This window comes from Ursus arctos, unplaced genomic scaffold (assembly GCF_023065955.2).
Source record: "Ursus arctos isolate Adak ecotype North America unplaced genomic scaffold, UrsArc2.0 scaffold_19, whole genome shotgun sequence".
NCBI lineage: Eukaryota > Metazoa > Chordata > Mammalia > Carnivora > Ursidae > Ursus > Ursus arctos.
In genome coordinates this window covers 49,432,204-49,455,207 of record NW_026622863.1, presented here as the reverse complement: position 1 = coordinate 49,455,207, position 23,004 = coordinate 49,432,204, and the positions used below count along the sequence as shown (strand labels likewise).

General features: G+C 59.7%; 1 protein-coding gene across 2 annotated transcripts; it reads left to right on the top strand.

Moving 5' to 3' along the window:
• Positions 1-143: 143 nt before the first annotated feature.
• On the top strand, positions 144-22,089 carry NAPA (NSF attachment protein alpha). 2 transcript variants are annotated; one of them, XM_026481953.4, is made up of 11 exons: positions 144-406; positions 8,795-8,874; positions 11,280-11,396; positions 16,066-16,112; positions 17,263-17,340; positions 17,590-17,645; positions 17,744-17,828; positions 18,662-18,766; positions 19,841-19,909; positions 20,345-20,395; positions 21,321-22,089. In XM_026481953.4, exons 1-11 carry the CDS (start codon positions 309-311, stop codon positions 21,420-21,422), a joined length of 888 nt encoding a protein of 295 aa, XP_026337738.1. In that variant the 5' UTR covers positions 144-308; the 3' UTR covers positions 21,423-22,089. The 2 variants fall into 2 exon arrangements, with proteins under 2 accessions (XP_026337738.1, XP_044234078.1); XM_044378143.3 differs by having other exon boundaries at positions 169-4,678.
• The last annotated feature ends 915 nt before the right edge of the window (positions 22,090-23,004 follow it).

The following is a 23,004-nucleotide window of genomic DNA, read 5'->3' as shown; positions in this document are numbered from 1 at the left end:
AGGAAGCGTGGAGTGGCCTACGCGGAAGTATGCGCAAGCGTTGAAGCATCGCGTCGCCGATTGGCGGCCTTGAGTCACGGGGCGGTGTGCGGCGGCAGGCAAGGGCGTGGCCGGCAGGGCGCGCGCCTTCCTACCAGCCCGCTGGTTGGCCGGCGCACATCACATGGTGCCGGGCAGCGGGCGGCGCGCACCGGTGCGACGTCAACGCAGCCCTCTAAACTCCCCCGACCTGTCTACCGCGGCCGGGCCTCGGCCGAGTGCCCCGTGGGCCCGGGTCGGGCCGTTTGCTGAGTATTTTTGAGGCCGCCATGGACAACTCCGGGAAAGAAGCGGAGGCGATGGCGCTGCTGGCCGAGGCGGAGCGCAAAGTGAAGAACTCTCAGTCCTTCTTCTCGGGCCTCTTTGGGTGAGAACCGCGCCGAGGGGTCGGCTGGGACCTACGCTGGGAGGACGAAGGAGTCATGGCCTGAAGCAGCGGAGTAGAGTCGCACAGCTCGAGCCTAGAGAATGGAGGGGATTCCGGGAGGAGGTGCCGTGATCTAAAGTAGCAGAGCGGACACAGGCTAAGGGCAGGGGGCCCGGGCAGTGTCAACACGGCTGGAGGAGAGACAGTCTGAGGTTTTGGGAGGGCCCTGGGCTGAGGGCACCCAAACCGAGGCCACACCGTCCTGAGGCGGTAAGGGGACCCAGGCTGAAGATGGGCCAAGAGGCCGGAGGAGAACCTAGGCCGAGGCAACACGGTCTGAGGCCTCGAAGGGGATCGGCCTGGGAGAGAGGCCAGGTCAAGGAGTCTTTTGGAGTTCTAGGAGAATCTATCTGAAGGATTTCTGATGGGTACGGTGGGACCTGGGACTAAGTCACCGGCCTTGCGGATTGACCTTTCCAAGGCGCACCGCAGTGGTTTTGCATGAGCTTTGGGCGATGAGGGTGAGGGGGTCAGGGCTAAGGTGATCCTGGGAGTGATGAGCCCAAGTCTGCGGTGTGTGAGGGTGCGTGAGAGAAAGCTGCATGAACTGGAGAAAGGGCTTGGACTTGAGGTGCTGGAGAACATTGAGGATTTTAGTGGGGGGCGTCTTAGTCTGTCTGGGACTCTATGACAAGGTGCCCTAGGACAGGTGGCTTATAAACATCAGAAATTTATCTCTAACAATTGGGAGGCTGGAAGTCCAAGATCAGGGTGCTGGCAGATTTTGTGTCTGGTGAGGGCCTGGTTTCTCATAGGGGATTTGTCACTGTGCCCTCGCATTGTGGAAGCGGGGATCTAGCGCTCTGGAGTCTCTCTTATAAAGTCACTTATCCCAGTCAGGAGGGCTCAGCCTCATGACCTAATCACTTCCCAAAGGCCCCCATCTCCTAATACCATCATCTTGGAGGTTAGGATCTTGACACATGAATCTCGAGAGGACACATTCAGTCCATAACAGGGCCACTCTTGGAGGGTTCCCATTTGCCTTTTAGAAAGGACTGCGGCAGCTGGTGTGGGGGAGAGTGAAGGCAGTGACGGTAGTAATACCCGATAATATTCATTAAGTCCTCTGATTCTGAGTCAGACCTGGGCCAGGCACTTTACCCGTGTCCTTGCATTGAATCCTCGTAACATCCCTGTGAAGGTGGACAGATTTAGTTGCCTGATTCCTCAGTAAGTGGGAGACCTGGGCCTTTCTCATCCCAGAGCTGTCTTGCTGCCACACTCATTTCTCACTGAGACTTGTGCCCATTTCTGGACACTACACTTAGGAAGGATGCTGGCAGACTTCGGTGTCTTAGGGGGCTCCCACCCTGTAATTCCCCCCCACCCCCCGCCGCCCTACATGGCACTTTTCTCCAAACGTTCGAGAAAAAGAGCCAGTGTGTTCATTCCAGTCCCTTACAGCTCCAAAAGCAGTTGAGATGGTGCTGAGAGGGGAGTGGGCAAGGCGAGAGCAGAGGGCAGAGGTACTGACGGGAGCCTGTCTGTCTGAGAGCAGGGAGGATAGCGACAAGTCAGCCCAGACGACGACTCTTGGCCAGCAACCACTCCTGGCACCTCACCTCTGAAGCTGGGGTTTCATGTGTTCAGCATTTCACAGCTGCTTTTTCTTAAGGCCCCCAGTGGCTTCGGGGACCGAAGAAGAGAGTGTTGGGGCTCAGCTTGTCTCTCATGTTTTTCCCTCCCCTTTCAGAAACAGTGATAACATTCCAAACTAGTCACTGTCCAAGTAGGGTAGCTCCCACCTGGGATCCGGGGCAAGCCCTGTCCTTGGATGTTAGGGCCTTCTTTGTTCTTCACTGTTTCTGGGCTGCCAGACACTAGAGGGCTTTGGGGCACCAGCAGCCCGTGAGGGAGTTGGTACCAGCCAGTTAGTAGATCAGAACTACTTGTATACCTTCCCTCTGGCTCCTTCCTCCTCCCTCAAGTCCCCAGCCAGAGCACATGCACCTGGGGCGGGGAGCCCAGACTTCTCACTGGAAGCAAAAAGATGGAGAGTTCCTGAGTGAAGCACAGTGAAACCTCAGAAAAGGGGGCACGCTTTCTTCTTCCTGCTCCAAGGCTTCAGATGAATCCAGAAACTTCCCTGCTGTGCCCCCTCTGGCATGGTACAAGTTCTAAGCGGTGGTTGTGTTCCCTGGGGCTGGTCCTTGTCCCTGACACCTCCACCGTTGCCCCCCATCCCCTGCCTACTGACATCCAAGACAAAAACTTTTCTGCTTGGATACCAACGTTGATAGGAAGTTTCTGTGTCTGTGAAATGAAAATCATAGTAATAGCTACTTCACGGGGTGGTCCTAAAGAGTCACAGAGAACGTGCTTGTGAAGTGAGCACGCGGCCCTGACCCTGGTAAGTGTTGTACTCACTGTTATTATTAAGTACTGTCACTGGAAGTTGGGCGGGAGGTGCTGGACCAATGGGGATGATAGGGTGTTGTGTAGACCAAGAGCACGTCCCCAAAGATGGAATGTTGACCGATCAGTTCCTGTTTAAACTGCCTGTAGGCACCAGGGAGCCCCGGGAGCCCTGGAGGCTGGCTTTTGTAGGGGAAGAATGGCTGTGCCGTTCTGGGTATCGGGCCTTAGCCAAGCCCAGTGTGGGAGCTGCGGCTTCCCACTGTGCTTTGGACCCCCCTCCCTCTGCAGAGCCTGCACGAGGCCTGGCCCGCCTCGTTCCAGTGGGCGCTGCGGCCCCTCAGAGCGCCCTGCCAGCTGCTGGCCTCTGCAGCTGAAAACTCGGGTGTCCCTTGGCCAGGCTCAGAGTGGAGTCCTGCCCGAGGGGATGCAAGGTTTGGGGGTACTCCGGCCATCAGTTTGCTGCAGTCCTAGGGTTCTGCCTTTCTCGATGGAGGGGACTTTGCTGCCCGGTTGTGCAGAACTTCCAGGGCTCCTGTTTGGGGCAGGACAGCTGAGAGGCCGAGGTTTTCTGGAAACATCTATTAAGGGAAGGAAATGCGTTCAGTTCTTGGGCTGTAGTGAAATCATCTTGTTGGGGTGCAGAGGGGCATCAGTAGGAGAACTAGAGGAGTTTCCCCCCCACCCCCCACCGTGCGTAGGCGTGGCCTCCTGCCATTGAGCTTAAGGTCAGGAAGGCAGTGGCCTGTGAATAAGCATTGTCAGCAGGATGAGTAAGGGGGGTGGGGAGGCTGGAGGCCCAGGGCTCTGTGGAAATCAGAGGAGGGTGCCACTTTAACCAACCTGGGGGCAGGTGAGGTAAAGCTCACACTGAGATTGGAAATAGGTAAACATTTCTAGAACGTGCTCTCTCTGCCAGCCTGATAAGAGCCAAGCTGAGCCCCTGCCGTGGGGCAGGCACTCTCCCAGGTGCTACCTGCGAGATTGCGAGAGCCTCCAGCAACCCCACCAGGTATGGCGTCCTCCCCCCCCTGCCCCCCGCCGTGACAGAGGGACCCAGGGCACGCGAGCCATGAGCCCGCATTTGAGTCCAGGCCTAACTACAGTCCCCGATTTTTCCACCACCTCACGTGATTCTGGAATTCCCCTTGCCAGGTGGCTGGCAGCCCTCGGAGCGTGTTTCTCCTCCTTCATATAATAGCAGCCGTTTGAGCACCTGTTCTGTTCTACCCTGTGTGCCAGGTATGGCGCAGGCGTCATCTCTAATCCCCACAGGGCCGCTTCCCACATCGGGTTCCTTGTCTCCATTTTACAGGTAAAGCGACAGAGGCTCTGCGATTGCTAGCCCAAGTTCACGCCGTTATCAGAGTGCCTGAAACTGGTCTCAGCCTAGGTCCCTTGGCCCCCAGGTCCATTCTGTTTCTTGCCCGTTACAGACATGTCACAAGAGTGACCCGTGATGGTTGCAGAACCCGGCGGTTAGCACGTAACATTATCCTTTCATCTTTCTTGGGGCCTGTGTGCACACCGTGGGGGCCCAGGCCCTGCCCTGCAGGTGCTCATAGCCATTAGGCCGGGGTGGGGGGAGGCGGTGAAGGGCTTAGCCTTGCAGGTGGGCAGGAGGAGAAGCCAGGGGATCCCGCAGCTCTGGCCGTGACAGCTCGGTGTCGTCAGCGGAGGAGCAGGGCCCGGTGGCCTCCCGCTCCCCGTGCCAGGTGGACCTTCGTGTTCTCTGACGTTCCTTCCGCCTGCAGCACTGATGGGAGCTTCCGTGGGAGGCTGGTTTAACGACTACCTCCCTCGCTTAGAGGCAGCTCAGCACGGCTCCAGCAGAGAGCAGCGTCTGCTCGTCAGGTGAGGGAAATCTGCACAGTGTTGGCTGTTTAATCTAGAGCAGAGGCAAGAGCAGGCAGGGACCTTGTCCACCTTCTCGTTTTCCAGAAGACCCTTGGACGTGGGAAAGGAAGCCTCTCAGATGACTGAGTGAGTGAGACGCAAGGCAGGACTTGATCTCCAGGCCCGAGTCCTGTTTCTGGGCGCTGCCACGTTCTGGCAGTGTGAGTGTGGGCAGGCCCCTTAACCCCTCTGAGTCCCAGCTTCCGCCTCAGTGAAGCAGGGGTACTACCCAAAGCATTACTGTATGGAACCCTGCGCCCCTACCAGGCCATTCTAATCACATAATGGAGGTGTGTAGGATGTGAGACACGGTAAGGGTGGGACAGGCCCTGGGGTCCCTTCTTCCCCATCCGGGACACTGGCTGGAGAAACTGAGGACAGGACTGAGGGGCGGTGGCTGTGGGCCTCCGGGGGCACAGGAGAGTCAGGGAGGGTCGAGGACCTACGACGGGAGTTATTCCATCCGCCCTGCCCTTTGCGGCCCTTAGGAGAGTGCAGGTGGGCCGGGTGGCGTGTTTCTGGGAGCCAGGAAGTGCCCAGGGGGTGGAGGAAGGAGCGAGGGAGGCAGAGACTCTGCCCTGCAGACCCCCCTGGCCCGGGGCCCGCTGGGCCCGTCTGTGCATCGCTGGCACCGCACACGCCTCTCCATATGGCAGTCGCTGGAGGTTGGTGGCTGTGCCTGGGAGCCCTAAGACTGCTTCCTCTGCCTGGGGAGGGGGCAGAAAGCAGAGCTGAGTGGGTAATTATAGACAGCCCTGTACCAGGCTGGCCCAAACCAGTTCCCTCTATTCCTGGCATGACTCGGAGCCGGAGCCTCGGGATGGGGAGAGCTAAGCAGAGGCAGCTCGGGGGAGGTCAGTGGGGGAGGGACAGTCAGCTGTCGCATGTGCTGCCACTGGGCTCTTCAGGAGAAACAGGCCCAACTAGCTTTTCTGGATCTCCTGCAGGAGGCACTGGAGGAGGCCTGGTTTCTTCCCCGAAGGGAGTTTGCCACCCTATGATGAGTGCTCTGAGCCACCCTGACCTCGGGGAAAAGTCCTGTCATAAACTCTGCAGGTTTACACTGTAGGGAGGCAGCTTGGTAGAGCACCGAAGCTGGGGACTTCTTCCTTCTGGTCACTCTCCCTGCCAGAAACCTCCCTGTTATGTTATCATAGGGCCTCACCCCTTCCCCTGGCCTCCAGCCTGGGGCTCCCCCACCTGCCTCTCCGGCCTCATTTCCTACCCCTCCCTGCACTGCAGCCAGCCTGGCCCTCGGCTGTTCCTTGAACTGGCCACGCTTGTTTCTGTCCTAGGGCCTTTGCACATGCTGTGACTGCTCTCTGGGAATGCTCTTCCCTCTTTCTGTCCGTAGCTCCTTAGTCATCTCTGAGGACTGACCTTGAATCTCACATCCTCACAGCGGCGACCACGACCTGCCCATCCAGAGAGGCCCCTGCTCCCCCAGTCCCTCCAGTGCTTACTCACTCTGAAGTCGTCTTGCTGATTTCCTGTTTACTGAGGGCCAGGTCCTTCTCCTCGGTTTACTGCTATTATCTGCAGTGTTTGGCACATAATAAGTGCTCAGATTTGTTCCCCAGGTGCATAAGTGGCTGTGGGAAGGGCCTCTGTTGCAAGATCTGCCAGTGACCTGAGGCAAGTCACTTGTCCCCTCTGGGGACTTCCATCCCTTGAAGAAGAGGATGGAACTCCAGAGATTCCCCTGTCATCGCCTGGCATGGAAATGGCCAGGACCCAAGTCCTGAGAGGAGGGAGGAGGCAGGCCTGAGCAGACACTAATCCCTCCGGTTTCCCCACTCCGCAGTTAGAACCATTGACCCAGTGCAGAGCTGGCCTGGGATCACAGAATTTCAGCCCGGCAGCTGACAGCCTTTGTGTTCTGTGTTCACTCTGTCCCACTGAGCTGAAACAAACCAGCTGGGGCCGACTCTGTTCATTGTTGATCACCCCGCTTTGGGCCTCTCGGTGGGACGAGTTTTTTTCAGAGAATGGCTGCATCTGGATAGGACTTCGTTGTTCCCACAAAGAAGGGAAGGATGAGCTAGGCGATCCATGGCACAGGGAGATAGGATTTCAGTCTGTGAACACATCCATCCCCTTTAAGTCAGAGAACATTCTAGAGAAGGTCCCCCAGAGGATTTTTGTAGCTAGGCCCCAAAGGCCCCTACCACCTGTGCAAGTTCCTCACCCCTCCAAGGCCAGGAGCGGGTTCTAGAGAAGTCACTCCAGGCAGGACCCCCAAGCCCAAGGTGTGTTGAGCCCGCTGGGGCGAAGCTGGCCAGGGAAGACCCTGGGAGCTGGGGGGCCACTTCCCGTGGAAGAGCAGCGGCTAGGGAGGGGAGACAGCATCAGCACGGCCCCAGAAGGCAGAGACTTGTCGTCTGAAGAAGCAGCTCACCTCTGGTGGAATTCCAGTCCTAGACAGACAGCCAGCCTGCCCTGGGGTGTATTTACCAAGGAAATAGCCTGACTCGGAAGACGTCACTGGTGGCCACTTTCCAAGTGGTGGGTCTAGATCAGCTTTTTCCTCCCCAGCTCACCTGAGCTCTCTGAATTGCCTGGGCCCATTGTTTAAAAAGCCTGATTCCAGGCCCCACCCAGACCTACTGAGTGAAATCCTCCTGGGAGGGTGGCCAGGGGGACTGGTGTGATTATTCTAACTAGCAGCTCCTGTGATTCAAAGGACGGGACCGAAGGAAGGAGCGCTGTGAACACGACTCCCAGAACTACCCTGGAGGCCCTCCACAGCCACAGCTGGGGCTGGCCGCTTTCCAGGGCCACTGGACATGGGTCAGGGGGGAACAGGAGCGATGATTTGTGTGGCTCTTTATTGGAAAATACCTCTCTGTTCTCCCCGTTCGACACAAAACACTGACTGATGTCAGCGAAGAGAGAATCTGAAATCCATTTGGGGGAACTCAGCGCGTGGGGTTTTTTTCTCCTGGTTTCTTTGGGCCATGGGAGTTTGAACAGTTGCGGAGGCCACAGACCTCACGAACTGAGGCGGGTTGCATTCTTGGAGGTGGAAGGACAGAAGCATGGCAGGGACTCACGAGGTGCTCATGGAGGTCTCCCCCCCCCGCAATTCAGAAAAAGCTTCCTGTGTACTGCTTGGAGACCGGGAGGGCAGAGCAAAGCTGCCCGAACGGAATGCTCTTTATTTATTCATTTATTTTAAACGTATTCCTCCGTATCTCTCAGGCGCCTACTCTTGCACGATAAGTTTGGTTTTGCCATTTTAAATAATTCTGCACTGAACATCCTTATACCTTTTCTGATTAGTTTCTTGGGGTAGACTGCTAGAAATGTAGTTCATTGCTGGACCACAGAACCAAATGTAAATCCTGATATTTAAAAAGATTTATATATATCTTTTATATGTTCTATATTATTACATTTTAGCAGATAAAATAGGCAGAAGATAGAAAAATTCAGACAGTACAAACGAGAAGTGTATGGTAATGCAGTCTTGTCTCTCGCACCTGGCCCCCCAGTTCTGTAGACCCTACTTTAGAGGGAAAAAGGCTGTGACTGGTTTTTTGGGTCCATCTGCTCCGTCCTGAATTAGTAACGGCACGCTTGTAGGGTCGAGAGGTCTTCCCTGAACATCTGCAGTGTGCAGGGCACGGGCTTAAGGCATTGGGAAATGGACCAGGCATCCAGAGCTGGGCTCCCCCAGAATGCTTTGTGGGGAGTGGGGCGGTGGGGGAATTTGCATAGAGCCTGGGAACCAGTGTTCACTGAGCAGAAGTGGAAAAGCCCGTCAGAGGCCGGGCTCACGGGGAGGTTCGGAAGTCTTCTCCCTCCCCAGCCCAGTCCTGCTGAGTGGGGGTGACCCAGGCCTCCCCGGGGGGGCCCAGGCAGCCTGCCTCAAGTGTGCCTTTGTGTGGAGGGAGCGGGGGCCACAGGCTCGGTCTCCCCTGAGCCCTCAGCAGAGGCCTGGGCCGTAGTGGGCTTCCCAGGGGCCTTATGGGTGTTGAGGGCACGTAGCTCCACTGTCACCAGGACAGAACGCTGGCTTGCTCCTCACTAGCAGACGAGCGCATCTCATCTCCTTTTCCCTTCTTTCCCCAGAGGCTCATCTAAAATAGAGGAAGCATGTGAGATCTACACCAGAGCAGCAAACATGTTCAAAATGGCCAAAAACTGGAGTGGTATGTGATCTCCGCTAGAACCCCTTCGTGCTCCTTTCTCCTCTCTTCCCTCAGCTTCCAATCCTGGAGACCTGGTCCGGGACCGCCTTGCAGCCCCCCATCTCTCTATGCCATCTCTGGCACCGGAATCCCATCGGTCTGCCATTAGCTCGCTTCGAGCCCACTGGGTTATTTTACTTGGGTCACGGGCTCTTGGCGAGAGGACTGTCCGGATAAGGATAGATTATTGAATCCAGATAGCTCTTAGAGGGGTTGCTCCTTTTTTTTTTTAAAGATTTTATTTTATTTCTTCAACAGAGATAGAGACAGCCAGCGAGAGAGGGAACACAAGCAGGAGGAGTGGGAGAGGAAGAAGCAGGCTCATAGTGGAGGAGCCTGATGTGGGGCTCGATCCCATAACGCTGGGATCACGCCCTGAGCAGAAGGCAGACGCTTAACCGCTGTGCCACCCAGGCGCCCCGAGGGGTTGCTTCTTAAACTCAGAATGTGAAGTTTCCCTGGAAACTCCTCCCTAGTGCCTCGATCAGGTCTGAATTCTAGGCCTGGGGGACCATTCCAGTGGTTCCAATAGTCGCTTTAACCACTAACCATTTATCAAGTGCTCCCCTAAGTGCTGAGCACACGCACTGAATTGAATCATCACGGCAGCTCTGTGAGGGGCGCTACCGTTAGTAGCCCCCGTTGTTGGAAACCGAGGCTTGGCTGAGCCCCGGGCCTGGGGCGCCACCACTAGTGAGGGACCGAACCAGAATTCAGAAGGCAGAGCTCTGGCGCTGGAGCAGGGTGCTTGACCTGCCCGTGTGTGGCTTCAGGACCTTTGCAGCCGGAGTGACTTCGGTTCACGGCATGGCTCAGGCTGGCCGTGTGACCCTGGGCAGGTTACTTCCCGATCTGATTCCTCCTCAGTCCGACAGCAGTCCCACCCCTGTGAGGCCACAGTGGGGACTCGCACACAGTGTCACCAGCGTCACATACTTCTGCAAGGGCCTCCACCCAGCAGAGGGCAGGCCGGGTCACGCGCCTCCCGAGACGCTCGCTACCTGTGTCAATGGGCAGAGCGAGACCAGAGTTGCGGCTGCTCTGACTTGGCTTCGAGGTTGTGGTCAGACTCTGGCAAGGCTGGCGCTTGGCCGGCTCCACCAAGCAGAGGTGGGCAGGCAGGGAGGGGCTCCTAGAGGTCAGAGAGGCCAAAAGAGCTGGCCGGGAGCTGCCCGAGGGCCTGCAGGAGAGCTTTGCTCATCGGTGGCTGATTCCATGACACGGCCTCAAGCCTCAGCACTGAATCAAGGAAATCGAGCAAAGACAGGTATGGGACCCAGGGAGGAACTTTCTGACCGGAGGGAGACACAGCCTGGAATGGGACCCTGGAGGCAGAGTGTGGAGGCCCAGGGTGAGACGGAGTCTTCTCGTTTTCTGAGAACGCTTTTGGTTTCCTGGAAACTAGAAGGGTTTTTCTGAGCTTTCGCCGAATATATTGTGCGCACAGCCACATGCCCTGTGTAATTTCATGCTCGCAAACTAAGAAGGTGCCATTAGAGAAAGAATATTTCTCCATCACAGAGAGGTTGCTTTGCACCTAAAATTTGTTACTTCCTCCCCACCTATTCAAACAAAAATCCTGGGCCGTGTTTCGTTTTTCTCCCAACGACACTGCTTTTCTGGAAAGTTTGTGCTCACGTTTGAGCCCTTAAAAATAATAAATCACACATGGAAACTGGGCTGCTTTGTCTTTCCTGATGAAGTTCCAGGAGGGGGTCAGCTCAGGAATTCTGTGATTCCGATGTGGCTGGAGGAGGGTGGAGGGCAGCAGAGCCTCGGGTGGAGGCTGGCCGAGCTGCTGGTGGGCCTTGGAGCTTCCGGTTAGGACAGTCCCACCCCTGCTCTCCAGCCGTGGAGGAGGAGTGATGCCATGGTCTCCTGCAAGCCGCAAGGCAGTTGAGACAGATGGGTGACCACAGTGGCTTGGGAGCAGCACAGGATGACAGCATGCAGCCAAGTACAGGACAGACGGGGCTTCCCCTGTGGTCTGCACCGCCCTCTGCCCATGGGCACTTGTCCCCATGCCCTCGAGTTCCTGCTGTCCCACGGGGCCACTGCTGGGATTAGCTGGGGATCGTGTCTATATCCTGCAAAGCCCCTGGCCCTGTCTGCCTTCTCCTTGGATCTTTAGAAGCGGGTGGCCCCGGAAATGCTGGCAAAGGCTGGGGTTAAGACTGTGGGATAGCTGGGGTCAGGAGGCCTGAGGCTGAGGCCTTCATACACCGCCCCCACCCCACCCCCCGCGCCAGTCCCTTCTTCGCTCTGGCCCCCTCTGCATTCCCGAGAGCCACCTCCCAGGGCAGCTTCGGAGCAGCTTCCAACAAGCAGAGCTCCACTAAGGCTGAGCTCGCTCTTTTCTGTTCCAGCTGCCGGAAGCGCGTTCTGCCAGGCAGCCCAGCTGCACCTGCAGCTCCAGAGCAAACACGATGCGGCCACCTGCTTTGTGGATGCCGGCAACGCGTTCAAGAAAGCTGACCCCCAAGGTGAGCCTGGGCGGGGCCCCGGGGCCAGTCTGAGCACTCTTGCAGAGAAGTCCTCCGGTTTCCCTGAGGCTCCAGTTTCTTCCAGGGGCCGCCGCACGCGCCACAGGCTGGCAGGGAGACACTTGCGCTCGAACTTCAGAATTGGCTCCCTTCCGGTTGGCATTTGCATCCCGCTCCAAGCCTCCGCCTCCCCCCTGCTACTTTGCGTGCGCCGCTGAGCGCTCCCCCCACCCCAGCCTGGGAGCATTTGGGAGTGGGAGTTACATTGCAGACCCACCGCATGCCAAGGAGAGGGGAAAATCTGTTCTGTTGTCAGAATTAACATGCAGAAGGGGGGTGGGAGGGGGTTCTGAGACCAGCCAGGTAGGAGTTGCTGCCGAAAAAGGAGCGGAAATTATCCTAACCTGGCTTCCCTACACCCTGGGGGGGAAATCAGAACAGCGCCCAAGACGGGAGTTGCCAGAGAACAAGTTACTTAAAATGAGGGCGTGTTGGGGAGAGAAGCCCGGTTTGGGACTGACTCATGGCAAGAAAACGATTTGTCCCACTGGGCTCGTCCCGAAGCAGAAGCACAGCCCAGTGGGTACCAGAATTTTGGGTCTCGGAGCTGGAATTTTAATTTCTGTTTCTCATCTTGGTGCCAGACACAGGTTGCTGAGTTTTTAATTTTAGCAAGCAAAGATACTTTTTTTAGGTGACCATCTATTGTTACTATTCTCTCATGAGAACAGGCACTATGTGAATGTTTCAAGAAAAAAAAACCCAAAAAGGAGTTGCCTTATCTTGGAACGCAGACCTGCCCTTTCCAAGAGAGGCCAGTTGGCCGCCGGGCCCCGAGGTGTTGGCGAGGCTCGGCGAGCACCATTCCCGCCCCGGTGCTGGGGAGTGGTTGGCAGATCCGTTGCCTCCGCCAGGGACCTGTCGTTCCCAGGCAGGGGTTGGGTGTCTGTGTCCCCAGACGTGACCAGTCACTGCTGCGTAGCTGGGTGTCTCACAGACGGAGGCCCAGGCTCGGCGAGAACCAGAGGGGAGGCCCTGTGGTGGGGTGGGCTGCAGCAGACCGCGTGGGCTATGGGATGAGGACCCAGGGCAGCCTCGAATCACCCAGGGATGTCTGTCCCATGCCCCCCCTCCCCCTGCCCAGCCTTCCCTCTGCTCCCTGGGGAACTGGTCTTCCTGGAGCTGCCGCCCCAGCATCTGTGATGTTCAGCTGTTCCTCCGGAGTGACCGGAAGGACTCGTTTCTGGGGCAGGAGTCCAGTGCCAGGCTTCATGACACGTGCGTGGCGCCGTGGGCTCTTTAAACAAACCCCAGCGCTTCCCTTGGACAGGCCCCCACCCGGCTCTGTGATGTCGCGTCCTTAGTCCTCCAGTGGCTTCTGATCTGAGCTTTTCCAGCTCGAGGCAGGGCTCTGCGAGGGGTGTGTTGGGTGCTGGGGCCTGGGGGGGGGGGTGTGACCCCAAGCGGGGCCCCAGGAAGCACGGAGGGTAGCAGAGGTGTCCCACGCCAGTGGGAGAGGGGCCGTCATTGGGTCTGCTGCCGCGGCCATCGTGGGGCTCACAGACCAACTTGGTTTCTCCAGGGATCAGCAAGCATGGTTTGCTGCCCTGGGAGCTGATTGGGGGGGTGGGGGGAGGAAGGACCTTTCAGGCAGAAGAGGAGCAGTGATGAGGAGGGGAGCCTAATTGGGGCACAGCCCGGAGCGGGTGCCTTGGCTGGAGGGCCAGGTTCTTGGTGCTGAGCAGGGAGGGGCACTGGAGCAGTGACCCAGCACCGCCACCTCGCGACTCCCCACCCGAATAATGGTTCGTGCAGCGCGGGGCTCAGCACGGTCTCCTGAGTCTAGACCGAGCCTCTTCCCCTGTGACCTCAGGCAGTCGCTCCATCCTTTGGGCCTCCGTTTCCTGGTCTGGTAAGGCAGGGGCCACATGGGGGAGAAAAGCACAGGCTTGGCCAGCACAGCACCTGGCGTGTAATAAATATCTAGTAAGGGGAGGCCCTTGGCTCCCGTCAGAGGCCTGGCCTCCTCCCCTTGGGCACGCGACTTGTAAGACAGAGCTGGAGGGCCCACTCGGAACCCCACCGGGTTTCCCCAAGCAGGTGGCCAGCTCCCTTGGGCCTTGCTGGTCCCCTCGGCTGCCTGGAAGACATCTGTCCGTGTCAGCACCTCCTGCAGGAGTCCTGGAGGGCCCTCCCCGCAAGAGGCAGCTGGTGCCCAGCCCACACGGAAGGCCTGTCAGAGTGCTCTGTCTCTGCGGGTCTGCCTGGCATGGTGGGCCGGGGGGGGGGGGCATGATGCCCCTAGGTGTCAGTGGTTCCCCGGTTTCCCAGCCTTTGCCAGAGTGACCCCAGCCAGGGAGGCATCTAACCCCAGGCACCAGAGAGCCGGGCCCGGGGCAGCGTGCACCAGTTACTGGTGCCTCCTGCAGACCAGACGCGGCAGCAGCTTCCTTTAACCCAGTCCGCTTCCTTGTGGGACTCTGCCATCTGCCCCCGTTGCACCCAGGAGGGCTGAGTCCCAGGCTTGATGTGGGAAACGGCAGCTGGACCCGGAGGCCGCTCGAGCCCAGTGGGCGGGGAGAGGGCCCTGGGTTGCACGACTCCCAGTGGGCCTGAGCCAGCACCTTCACGCCTCTGGACCGCAGCACCCCCCACCCCGGGCTGGATCTCATCCGGGGGTGCTCTGGCCGCCCATCCGTGGGGGCCTGGTTACTGGAGATAAGCCGGTCGTGTCCCGTGTGTCAGCGGCTTGTCTGCCAGCACTTGCTGGGGTGTCGGCTGGCAGCCTGCCACTTGGAGGGATGGCTGTCCCCGAGCCAGGAGCAGGCATGAGGGGGACTTAACCCCATGAATCCATGTTGCTGCCTGGGGGGGATCTTCTCCCCCACCCAGCTGCTGCTGCTCCAGGGGCCATGCGTTGCTGACAGCACTCTGGCACCAGCACCTGCAGGCCTGCGGCGGCAGCCGTGGGGGAGCCTATCCTACCAGAGGAGCTCGCAGCTTCTCCCCCCGGCCTGCTTATCTCACCGGGAGCCGCCTGCGCCGCCCCACCGTGCAGGTGCTGGGTGGGGCTCCCCGTATTCCAGGAGAGGGAGCCAGTAAGTCGCCCTGCTGGCCGCAGCACCCCCCACCTTGGCGTGGAGGATGAGCAGGGGGGAGATGTGCAGAGGCGGCTCCCTGCAGCCCAGCCAGCTAGCTCCTTACCAGCCTTCTCGTCGTCGTGTTCAACCACCCCCTGGCTGCTTCAATTCACAAATGCTCTCTTTCAAAATGTGTGCGTGTCTTCAAGCGAGACCGTTGCCGGCTACAGTTTTTTTTTTCTGTGTTCTCTCTCTCTGCCTCCTCTTTACCTTGTTTTCTTCTTCTCTGGTGCCCCGGGCTTCCAGCTGTCCGCCTCAGAACCCTGACCAAATGCTGTACGTTCTCTGAATCTTTCTGGCATCCCCGGAGGCCTTTCATAACTGGACCAAACCTACCGGCCCTCCCTCCCCCCAGGAGTGCTCACAGACACCCACCTTTCGCATATAAATTTAGGGGGGCTTGTGGACCCCCTGGAGGCCCAGCCACAGGTCTGAAGCTGAGCGCCTCTGTTCACATGTGTCCCATCCCCCGTCCCCCCAGGTAGTGAGACTTTTAGCCCCATAAGAGCAGGCACCAGCTTCGGCCCTTCTCCGTGGCTTTTCCGCCCAGTGGGCCTGGCTGACTGTGGGGGCCCCGGGGACGGACCAGGAGCCTGCTGGGTGCCCCGGACGGCAGGATGAACTTCCAGCCCCACCCCAGCTCAAAGCCCACGTCCTGGGTCTGCACCTCCCCCAACACCTTTTCCTCAGAGATGCATTAAAAAAATCCACCCTGAGAGCTCATCTCTGTCTGTTAGAAAATGCCTCCCACTCATGCTGCTCTCTTTCCTCCAAATAACATGTCAAAAAAAAAAAAAAAGAAGCCATACCCAGATTTCGGGTCTCGGAAGAGGCAGTACGACAAAGGTAGCCGAACAAAGGTTCTCCTCTCATGGGCCTTCCTGGTGTTTGCTGTGGTGGGGAGACCTGTGGTTTGAGGAGCGGGCGGGTGGCGGAGGGACAAGAGCAGAGGGCTCTGCTGAACGCGGACATGTGGGTAGGAGACAGGGAGATTCCAGCCCAAGGGGCCTGGGTGTCCCGGCATCCAGCCCCCTCCTGCCGTAGACAGAGGCCGGGTAGGTGCAGGGGACATGGTGCAGTGACAAGGTGCCAGAGCCCGGGTGGAACCCTGGGCGCCCCTCAGAGGTCAAGCCTGGCCGCCTCTGGTCCTCCTTCCCCCTTGCCAGCCCCTCTTGTTGTGGAGGGCAGGGCCTTTGTGGGCCTGTCTCCGAACGCCCATGGGAAGCTGGCTGCCTGTGTTCCGTCCCCGGGGTTGCCGGGAGGGTGGTGGCATTGTGGCAGCCCTGGGAGAGACGGCAGCCGTCAGCAGGTCACGGTCTGCACAGTCCACTCCTCTGAGCACATTACCTGGGACTCGGGGATCCCTCCCGCTCCCCGCCCAGCCACGGGAGCACAGCCCTGGCCGCTCCGAGGGCCCAGTGTTCTCCGCAGGCCGCCAGGCGCCCACCCTGCCTCCTCCTTTCCTGGCTTCTGCTGAGATCACTTCTCTTTCTCATCTCTTCTCCTCGCCTCCCTTTTTCTCTCCCCAGAGGCCATTAACTGTTTGATGAGAGCAGTCGAGATCTACACAGACATGGTAAGCGTCGCTGCCCGTCCTGTCCCCCTCCTGTCCCACCATGTTACTGCAGCCTGCCCTCCCCGACTCCGGCACCTAGAGCAGGCGCGAGGGGCAGTGGGAGCTGGGGGAGTCTGGTCACCTGGGCCAGCCCCTGCCCTGCCCCAGGGAGCACCCCCATGACAGGTGAGGCCCAGAGGCGGCTCCGCCAGAGCCAGGGCCAGGGCCCGAGACCCGGCTCAGGCTCCTGTCCACTCTGCTTTTTGGCCCTCACACTCTACCTCTGTCTCGTCGGACCCCTTCCCCAGGCAGGTCCCGGGCCATGCTGGCGTATCGCAGTTAGAACAGCGCTCGCTCTCGTCTGCTGAACCCGGCATTGTCAGCTGGCTCGTTTAATCCTCCCCTGCCACAGCCCCGTGGGGTGGGAACCGTTCTCCCATGTGACAGGGAAGGGGAGCCCAGACAGGCGACGTGACTTGCCCAGGGACACATGCCCACAAACAGGAGTCGCTGAGCCCAGAGCTTCGCCCTTTCCTGATGTCCCTCGGCAGGGCCAGACTGGACGCCTGCTGGGTGCTGGTGGCCCGTGCTCAGCCCCTCTGGGAGCTCCAGGCCTCTTTGGGGAGAGCTGTGCTTGTCTATGGGGGAAGCAAGGGGGTGGGTCTGGAAGGGGGCAGCCTCCACGGCCACACTGGGGGCCAGGGGAGGCCAAGAAAGGCTGTTCCTGCCGCAGTGGGGATGCCTGGCTGTCAGCCTGGTTTCTCCAGAGCTTTTACCAGGCGATTCTAGGCTGGTATTTCCACCTCTCTGGGCCATCTGTCAAATGCTTCCCCAGGCCAGGCCCTCCGCCAGGTACACATGCCCCCATTACCTCTGGCGTCGCCTCGTCTGCCTGTGTCCCTTTGGATAGGATGGACATGGAGGCTGAATGTGGAGGGACGTGCCCCGGGTCACCCTGTCAGGGCGGCACTCGGACCCAGGCCTCTCAGTCGAGCTTCCTGTTGAAGGCCTGTGCCCCTCTGGCTCTTGGTACTCTCTTGTGCACACCTCACTGGTACAGCCAAGGGGCAGGGACCCGCCAGCTATGGGGACCTGGAAGGGCAGGAGGGGCTGGGGTGGGGCACTGGGGACGTCACTCGTCACAGAGGGCCCCTTCCCGTGTCCCACCCAGGGCCGATTCACGATCGCGGCCAAGCACCACATCTCCATCGCCGAGATCTATGAGACAGAGCTAGTGGACATCGAGAAGGTGAGTGGCCGGCGGCGGCCCTGCTTGGCTGATGGTAGGGAAGGACCGCAGCGGCCAGTCCCCTCGGGCTGGGGCGCATCTCTGTTTGGCCTGCTCTGTTTACTTGGGAGCCCTCTGGTGTCTGAGTACTGGAAGAGGGGCGTGGAGCATTGGCAGAACTTGCACGAAGGGCTCAGGGCCAGGCCTGTGGTGAACAGCAGTCGCATTGCCACCTCCTTGCCCTCTGTCCCCTCCCTGTGTCTCCCCCAGGCCATCGCTCACTACGAGCAGTCTGCAGACTACTACAAAGGGGAGGAATCCAACAGGTACGGAGCCATGGGCTCTCCTCCCCCTGCCCTCCCCAGCCCTCAGGCCGGCCACCAGGCCACTCCCGACCTCTGTCTTCTCCGCCCACCCCGCACAGCTCAGCCAACAAGTGTCTGCTGAAGGTGGCCGGTTACGCTGCACAGCTGGAGCAGTATCAGAAGGCCATTGACATCTATGAGCAGGTGGGGACAGGTGGGGCTCCAGGCCCCGCTCTCCGGGAGGGCACCGCCCCATCGTCTGCACCGTGCTCCCTCCCCCTGCCTTCCTCTCCGCTTCCCTCCATCACCTCCCTGGCGCTCCTCCTGTCCTCACTTGGCTAAACCTTTCTCCACCCACGACCCCACGTGGTGGCCTCACTCTCTCCCTGCGTGCTTCTCACAGGGAGCTTCCTGGGAGGCCCAGGGTCCCGGAGGGAATGGGAAGAATCACTGAGGTCTGGGGTGGCCAGAGGGAGCTGAGGAGCCTTCAGGAAGGGGGCCAGAAAGTACGGTCCCTCGCACATGGTGGGAGGGGCAGGGAGGGAGCGTCACGTGGGTGTGTGGTCTCCCCTGGGCTGTGTGGGGAGGGCTGGGCGGGCCAGGCTGTCCTGGGGGGTTCAGCTTGGCCAAGAGAAAGGCAGGCAGCTGGCCTTGGAGGAGAGGGGGGCGGGCGCCACCTCTCATGTTCCCGCAGCCTGCCACCCCTCTGCCCACCGTGTGCCAGCCTCCCGTGGGGCCTGACAGCGGGGCCGCCTCCTCCCCAGCGTCTCGGGCGCCTCATGGGGCCCAGGGACACCTGGCTTCAGCCCTGTGGCAACACCCACCCCCTGTCATTCCCTCGTCCTTAGCTTCCAGCACGCCACTGCCCGACTTCCCTGGGGCTGGTCCTTGGCCTCCCTCCCCTTGGGGTCCCGGGTTAGCAGCGCTTCACCTGGGACACGGACGCGGCTCCTAGCTGGCCCCCAGGTGCCTGGCTGTGACCCTGGCCCTCTGGCTGCCTGCCCCAAGCTTACGGTGCCACCTCCACATGCCCCCAGGTGGGAACCAATGCCATGGACAGCCCCCTCCTCAAGTACAGCGCCAAGGACTACTTCTTCAAGGCGGCCCTCTGCCACTTCTGCATTGACATGCTCAACGCCAAGGTGAGCCGGGGCCCTGTGGGCCCACCCAGAGCTTCCCCCGGCTCCCAGTGAGCACCTGGGAGCATTACATCTATCTTAGGCCAAGTTGCCTCTTCCCTTAAGAAGGGCGAGCCCCTCCCTCATGTCCGCGCCCGACAGGCAGCCGTGGGCAGAAGGTGCTTGCTCTCGCTGCCGTGTCCCATCGCTGGTGTCGCCTGCCCAGTCTCTGCCGCTTTTGAGTTTATCCAGCTCCTGGCTGAGTCAGTGCCAGGCCTTGTTTTCAGTGAGAGCACATTTTGAATCCTTACTGCATCCCTTGAAGTCAGCATCACTGTCCCTGTTCTACAGAGGAGGACATTGAGGCTGAGACCAGAGACCCTTATTTAAGGCCACATGGCTGGATTCCAGATCTTTCTGACTCCCAGTGTCATGATCTGAAGCATAGCGTGCATGCCCACACCACCCATTTTCAGGGCTTCTTGGCAAAGCGGGGGGGGGAACGGTCAGGGGAGGAGCTGGAGTTTTCCGGGGTGCAGTGTTGCCGGGCCCTCCAGCCACCCTGTCCTCCGCCACACAGTGTGTCTTAGTGCCACCGCCACCCCTGCTCCAGTTGTGGGTAAGAGCTCGGGCTCTGGCGTTGGGCCCGTTCGCATCCCTTCACGTACCCTGTCCCCTGAGCAGGTCATTGTGTGTTTCCCCACTTTCAGAATGGGGGTCACCATCATTCGACCCTCCCTGGGTCCACATGATGGTTAAATGTGCGAAGCGCCCAGCACCAGTCCTGGCACATAGCGTGGGCTCCTATGAGGCAGCTGGTATTTGCCCCCTACCCTGGGCACCGGCCTGGGAGAGCCTACCCCCCCACCCCCCGCTTCATCCCCACAAGCTGTCTCTGCAGCCAGGCCTGGCTGGGCACAGCCCCGTGGAGGTGCCCGCCAGGCGCAGAGCCGGGTGACAGTGGAAGCTGGGGGGTGGGCACAGAGCACGGACTTGGAGCCAGGCGTCTCAGATCCCCTTGGCTGCCAGGCTGGTGGCTCCGATGGCCCATCTTCATTAGCTTGTCCCCTTCCTTCCTCCCACCCTCGCGATGTCCAGCTTGCTGTCCAGAAGTACGAGGAGCTGTTCCCTGCGTTCTCTGGTTCCCGAGAGTGCACGCTGATGAAAGTGAGTGTAGGGCGCTCCGACGCCCTCCCCCTGGCCTTTCCCTGCCTCTGGGCCTGGAGGGCTCCGCCAGGACTGGGGCGGGGGGGGGGGGGGAGCCAGAGCCTTGGGCTCTGGTTACTATAATCACCAAGGTGTGTACAGTGCTTCTTAAGGGTCTCTGGTTTTTGTTCTGTTTTCCTCCTCCTCTCATTTGGGGCTCCATAGGCTTAGGTGGTGATGGAGGTGGGGACAGAGCCGGGAGGCTGTGTGATCTCTCACACGAGCGCACACGCACACACATGCACGGGGCAGGAGTGGAACAGCCCCTTACTCCCTCTCCAGCACGGGAGCCCCCTGACCTCCAGCCCCCGGGTGGTGTATGTGTGGGTCTAATCCAGGTCAGGCCTCAGGCCAGCCTTGGCCCCTAACCCCTGCCTGCCTGCCATTTCCTTGCAGAAATTGTTAGATGCCCATGAGGAACAGAACGTTGACAGCTACACTGAGGCGGTGAGTGGCTGGGGTGAGGGCAGGGGGTGCCGTTCTCAGACACACTCTGCTGTGAATCCCACCCTTTCTCCAGCCCCGGCCCTGGCTGTGAATTGCATTCTCCAGTCACCCCAGAATCCTCACGGGGAGCCCCAGGGGTACAGGAGGTGTTCTCCCCATATTAGAGATGATGGCACTAGGGTGAGGTGAGGAGACTCCTTGGCCCCTTGCAGGCAGAGCTGGGATGCAGACCCATGTCTGTCTGTCTGTCCCTGAAGGCCAAGGTCTTTGCACCAGTGAGTGCCCCCAGTGAGCAGTAGGGAGGAGCGGGGACGGAGGGAGATGAGTCATGGAAGGGCCCCCGTTCCAGCACCAGCTTCCATGATAGAACTGCCCGCAGACGTGTTTCTCCCTTTCCTTACTCTCTTCTGAACAGTCTGGAAGTTGGTTGGGCCCAGGTCAGGACCTAATCCAGTCATCTAGACTGCATCTGTCAGCTGTGTCTCCTGGGTGCCCCTCAGGAATCCTACACCACAAGCGATGACAGAGACCAAAGTCCCTCTGATCCGTCCTGCCCCAGGCGGCGGGTGGGATGTCAGGGTGCTCAGCCACGGAGAAGGGAGAAGTGGGGCCACAGCACAGTAACAGGGCGCGGATTCTCTCTCTGGCCCGCTTGCCCGTGGCTTGGAACAGGCCTTCACAGCTCCAGGCCTGTTTCCCACCCATCAAATAGGAAGCTGGACCACTTAATGCGGGAGCATCTTTTCTTTTCCCCAAGGCAGCCTTAGAGGGGGCCCCCTCCCTCTGCTCCTCCTCAGGGAGGCTGGGACACATGTAGAGAATTTGGGGACCAGAGACTGTGGGACTGGGGACAAGGAGGGAGCCAGGGCCGGGTGTGGGACCAGCCCCCCCATCACCTCCCCCTCCCCCTCCCCGTGCATCCCAGGTGAAGGAGTACGACGCCATTTCCCGGCTGGACCAGTGGCTCACCACCATGCTGCTTCGCATCAAGAAGACGATCCAGGGGGATGAGGAGGACCTGCGTTAAGCCCCACCCAGCCCCCTGGCGCCTGTCTTCCTGCCCCGTCTTCTCTACCCTCGCGCCCCTCCAGCGCGTGAGCCCAGAGAGAGAGGTGGGGCCGAGACCTTGGCTGTGAGACCTTCCCTCCCTTCCCGCAGAGGAGTCTCCCCAAGCCACAGTGCGGGCTCAGGCCTGCTTCGGGGCCCCTGAGGCCGGGCCTGCTGGCCGGACAGTCCCCCTCTGATCTTGCTGCATCCCCTGCCTCCTGCCCATTTATTTAAGCCCCTCAAAGGTGCCCCTTCTTTGGCCCAAAACACAGACTCTTTGACACAGACCTATTTGCTGTGGGTGCTGCCAGGGGTGGGGGTCAGCATCTGGTCCCCCATCTCCTGACCAGCTGAGGCACGAGGCTGGTTTCCGTCGGCCCCATTTGTCCTCCAGCCGAGCTCTGAGCACATGTAGCCGCTGAGATTTGCTCTCGCCGTGGGGGTGGGCTCCTTCCCCTTCAGTGCTGGGAACCCCACCCCACCCCCAGCCTCCTGCAGCCCTGACCTCTCAGGACAGACCGCAGACCCTGGAGCTCAGAGGGTCATCCCTGCACCCACCCCTACATCTGCTCCTTCCCTAGTGCTTTGAGGTTTTGTGGTCGGAAGCTGCAGCTGGCCTAAGAAAGAAAATAAAAAAGAACACTTTGCATGAGTCTCTCTTCCTCCTCGCCTCTGCTGCCCCCTTCTCCCTCCAGGGCCGGTGTCCTGTCTTCCTGCCCCTCCTGGTCCCCACCTTGGGCTCTGGGCACGCTTCGTGGGAAAGGAGAGGGCAAGCATGACTGGAAGACGGGGCTGGGGTCAGAGGTCCTGGGGGAGGTCTGGGGATGGGTGGGCTCGGGGAGGAGCCACGGGCTTGGGAGGCTAGGAGCACCTGGTTTGGTCCTGTGGCCTCAGGGTTCTGTGGGCCTCAGTTTCCTCTGCTGGGACAGTGGGTGGCAGTAGCAGCCCACAGCTGGCTGGAGAATGGAGGGTAAGGACAGCGGCGGTAAGGAGGGTGGAAGAGCCTCCTTGTGTCCATGTATCCCTGGAAGGAGGGTTGAAAGCCCCAGTGGTATTTGTTCCCGGCGCCCTGCAAGAGGGGGGATACGACTTTGGTGGGCAGGGCACTAAGACCAAGTGGGTATGGCAAGTGGAGGAGGGGACGACAGGAGCCCTCTGCCTGGGAAAGGTGGGCAAGAACCACCTGCCTCCACCACACGCCACAATGGAGGCTTGCGTGGAGGTAAGCAGTCTGATGCGCGTGTGCTGTGCCTGGCCCTGGGTTGCGGGGGACGGAGCTGGAGGAGGCTCAGTTCCCAAAATGCACCATGGGATGGGATGTTGGGAAATGAACACGGGTCAGGATGCAGAGGAGGGGCCGCCTGGGAGACCAGGTCAGGCTCCTCGAAGAGATGCTTCAGGCTGGAACCTGGAAGAAGTCCAAGAGAGGTTCAGGTTCACCATGTCAAGAGCGAATGGACTACAGCACTGTGCCCCGCTCCTGTCCCCTTCAGCTCCTCCCACAGCTCCTATGGATTGATTGATGATGGCTGCCTAGAGCTCAGTTAAGACTCCTGAGACCT

What these genes read in the sequence shown, in the direction of transcription:
- NAPA (XM_026481953.4), top strand. Translation starts at nt 309, where the DNA reads ATGGACAACTCCGGGAAAGAAGCGGAGGCGATGGCGCTGCTGGCCGAG. An exon ending in CAAGAAAGCTGACCCCCAAG is followed by an intron (nt 11,397 to 16,065) that starts GTGAGCCTGGGC and finishes TTCTCTCCCCAG; the next exon opens with AGGCCATTAACTGTTTGATG. An exon ending in GAGAGTGCACGCTGATGAAA is followed by an intron (nt 19,910 to 20,344) that starts GTGAGTGTAGGG and finishes ATTTCCTTGCAG; the next exon opens with AAATTGTTAGATGCCCATGA.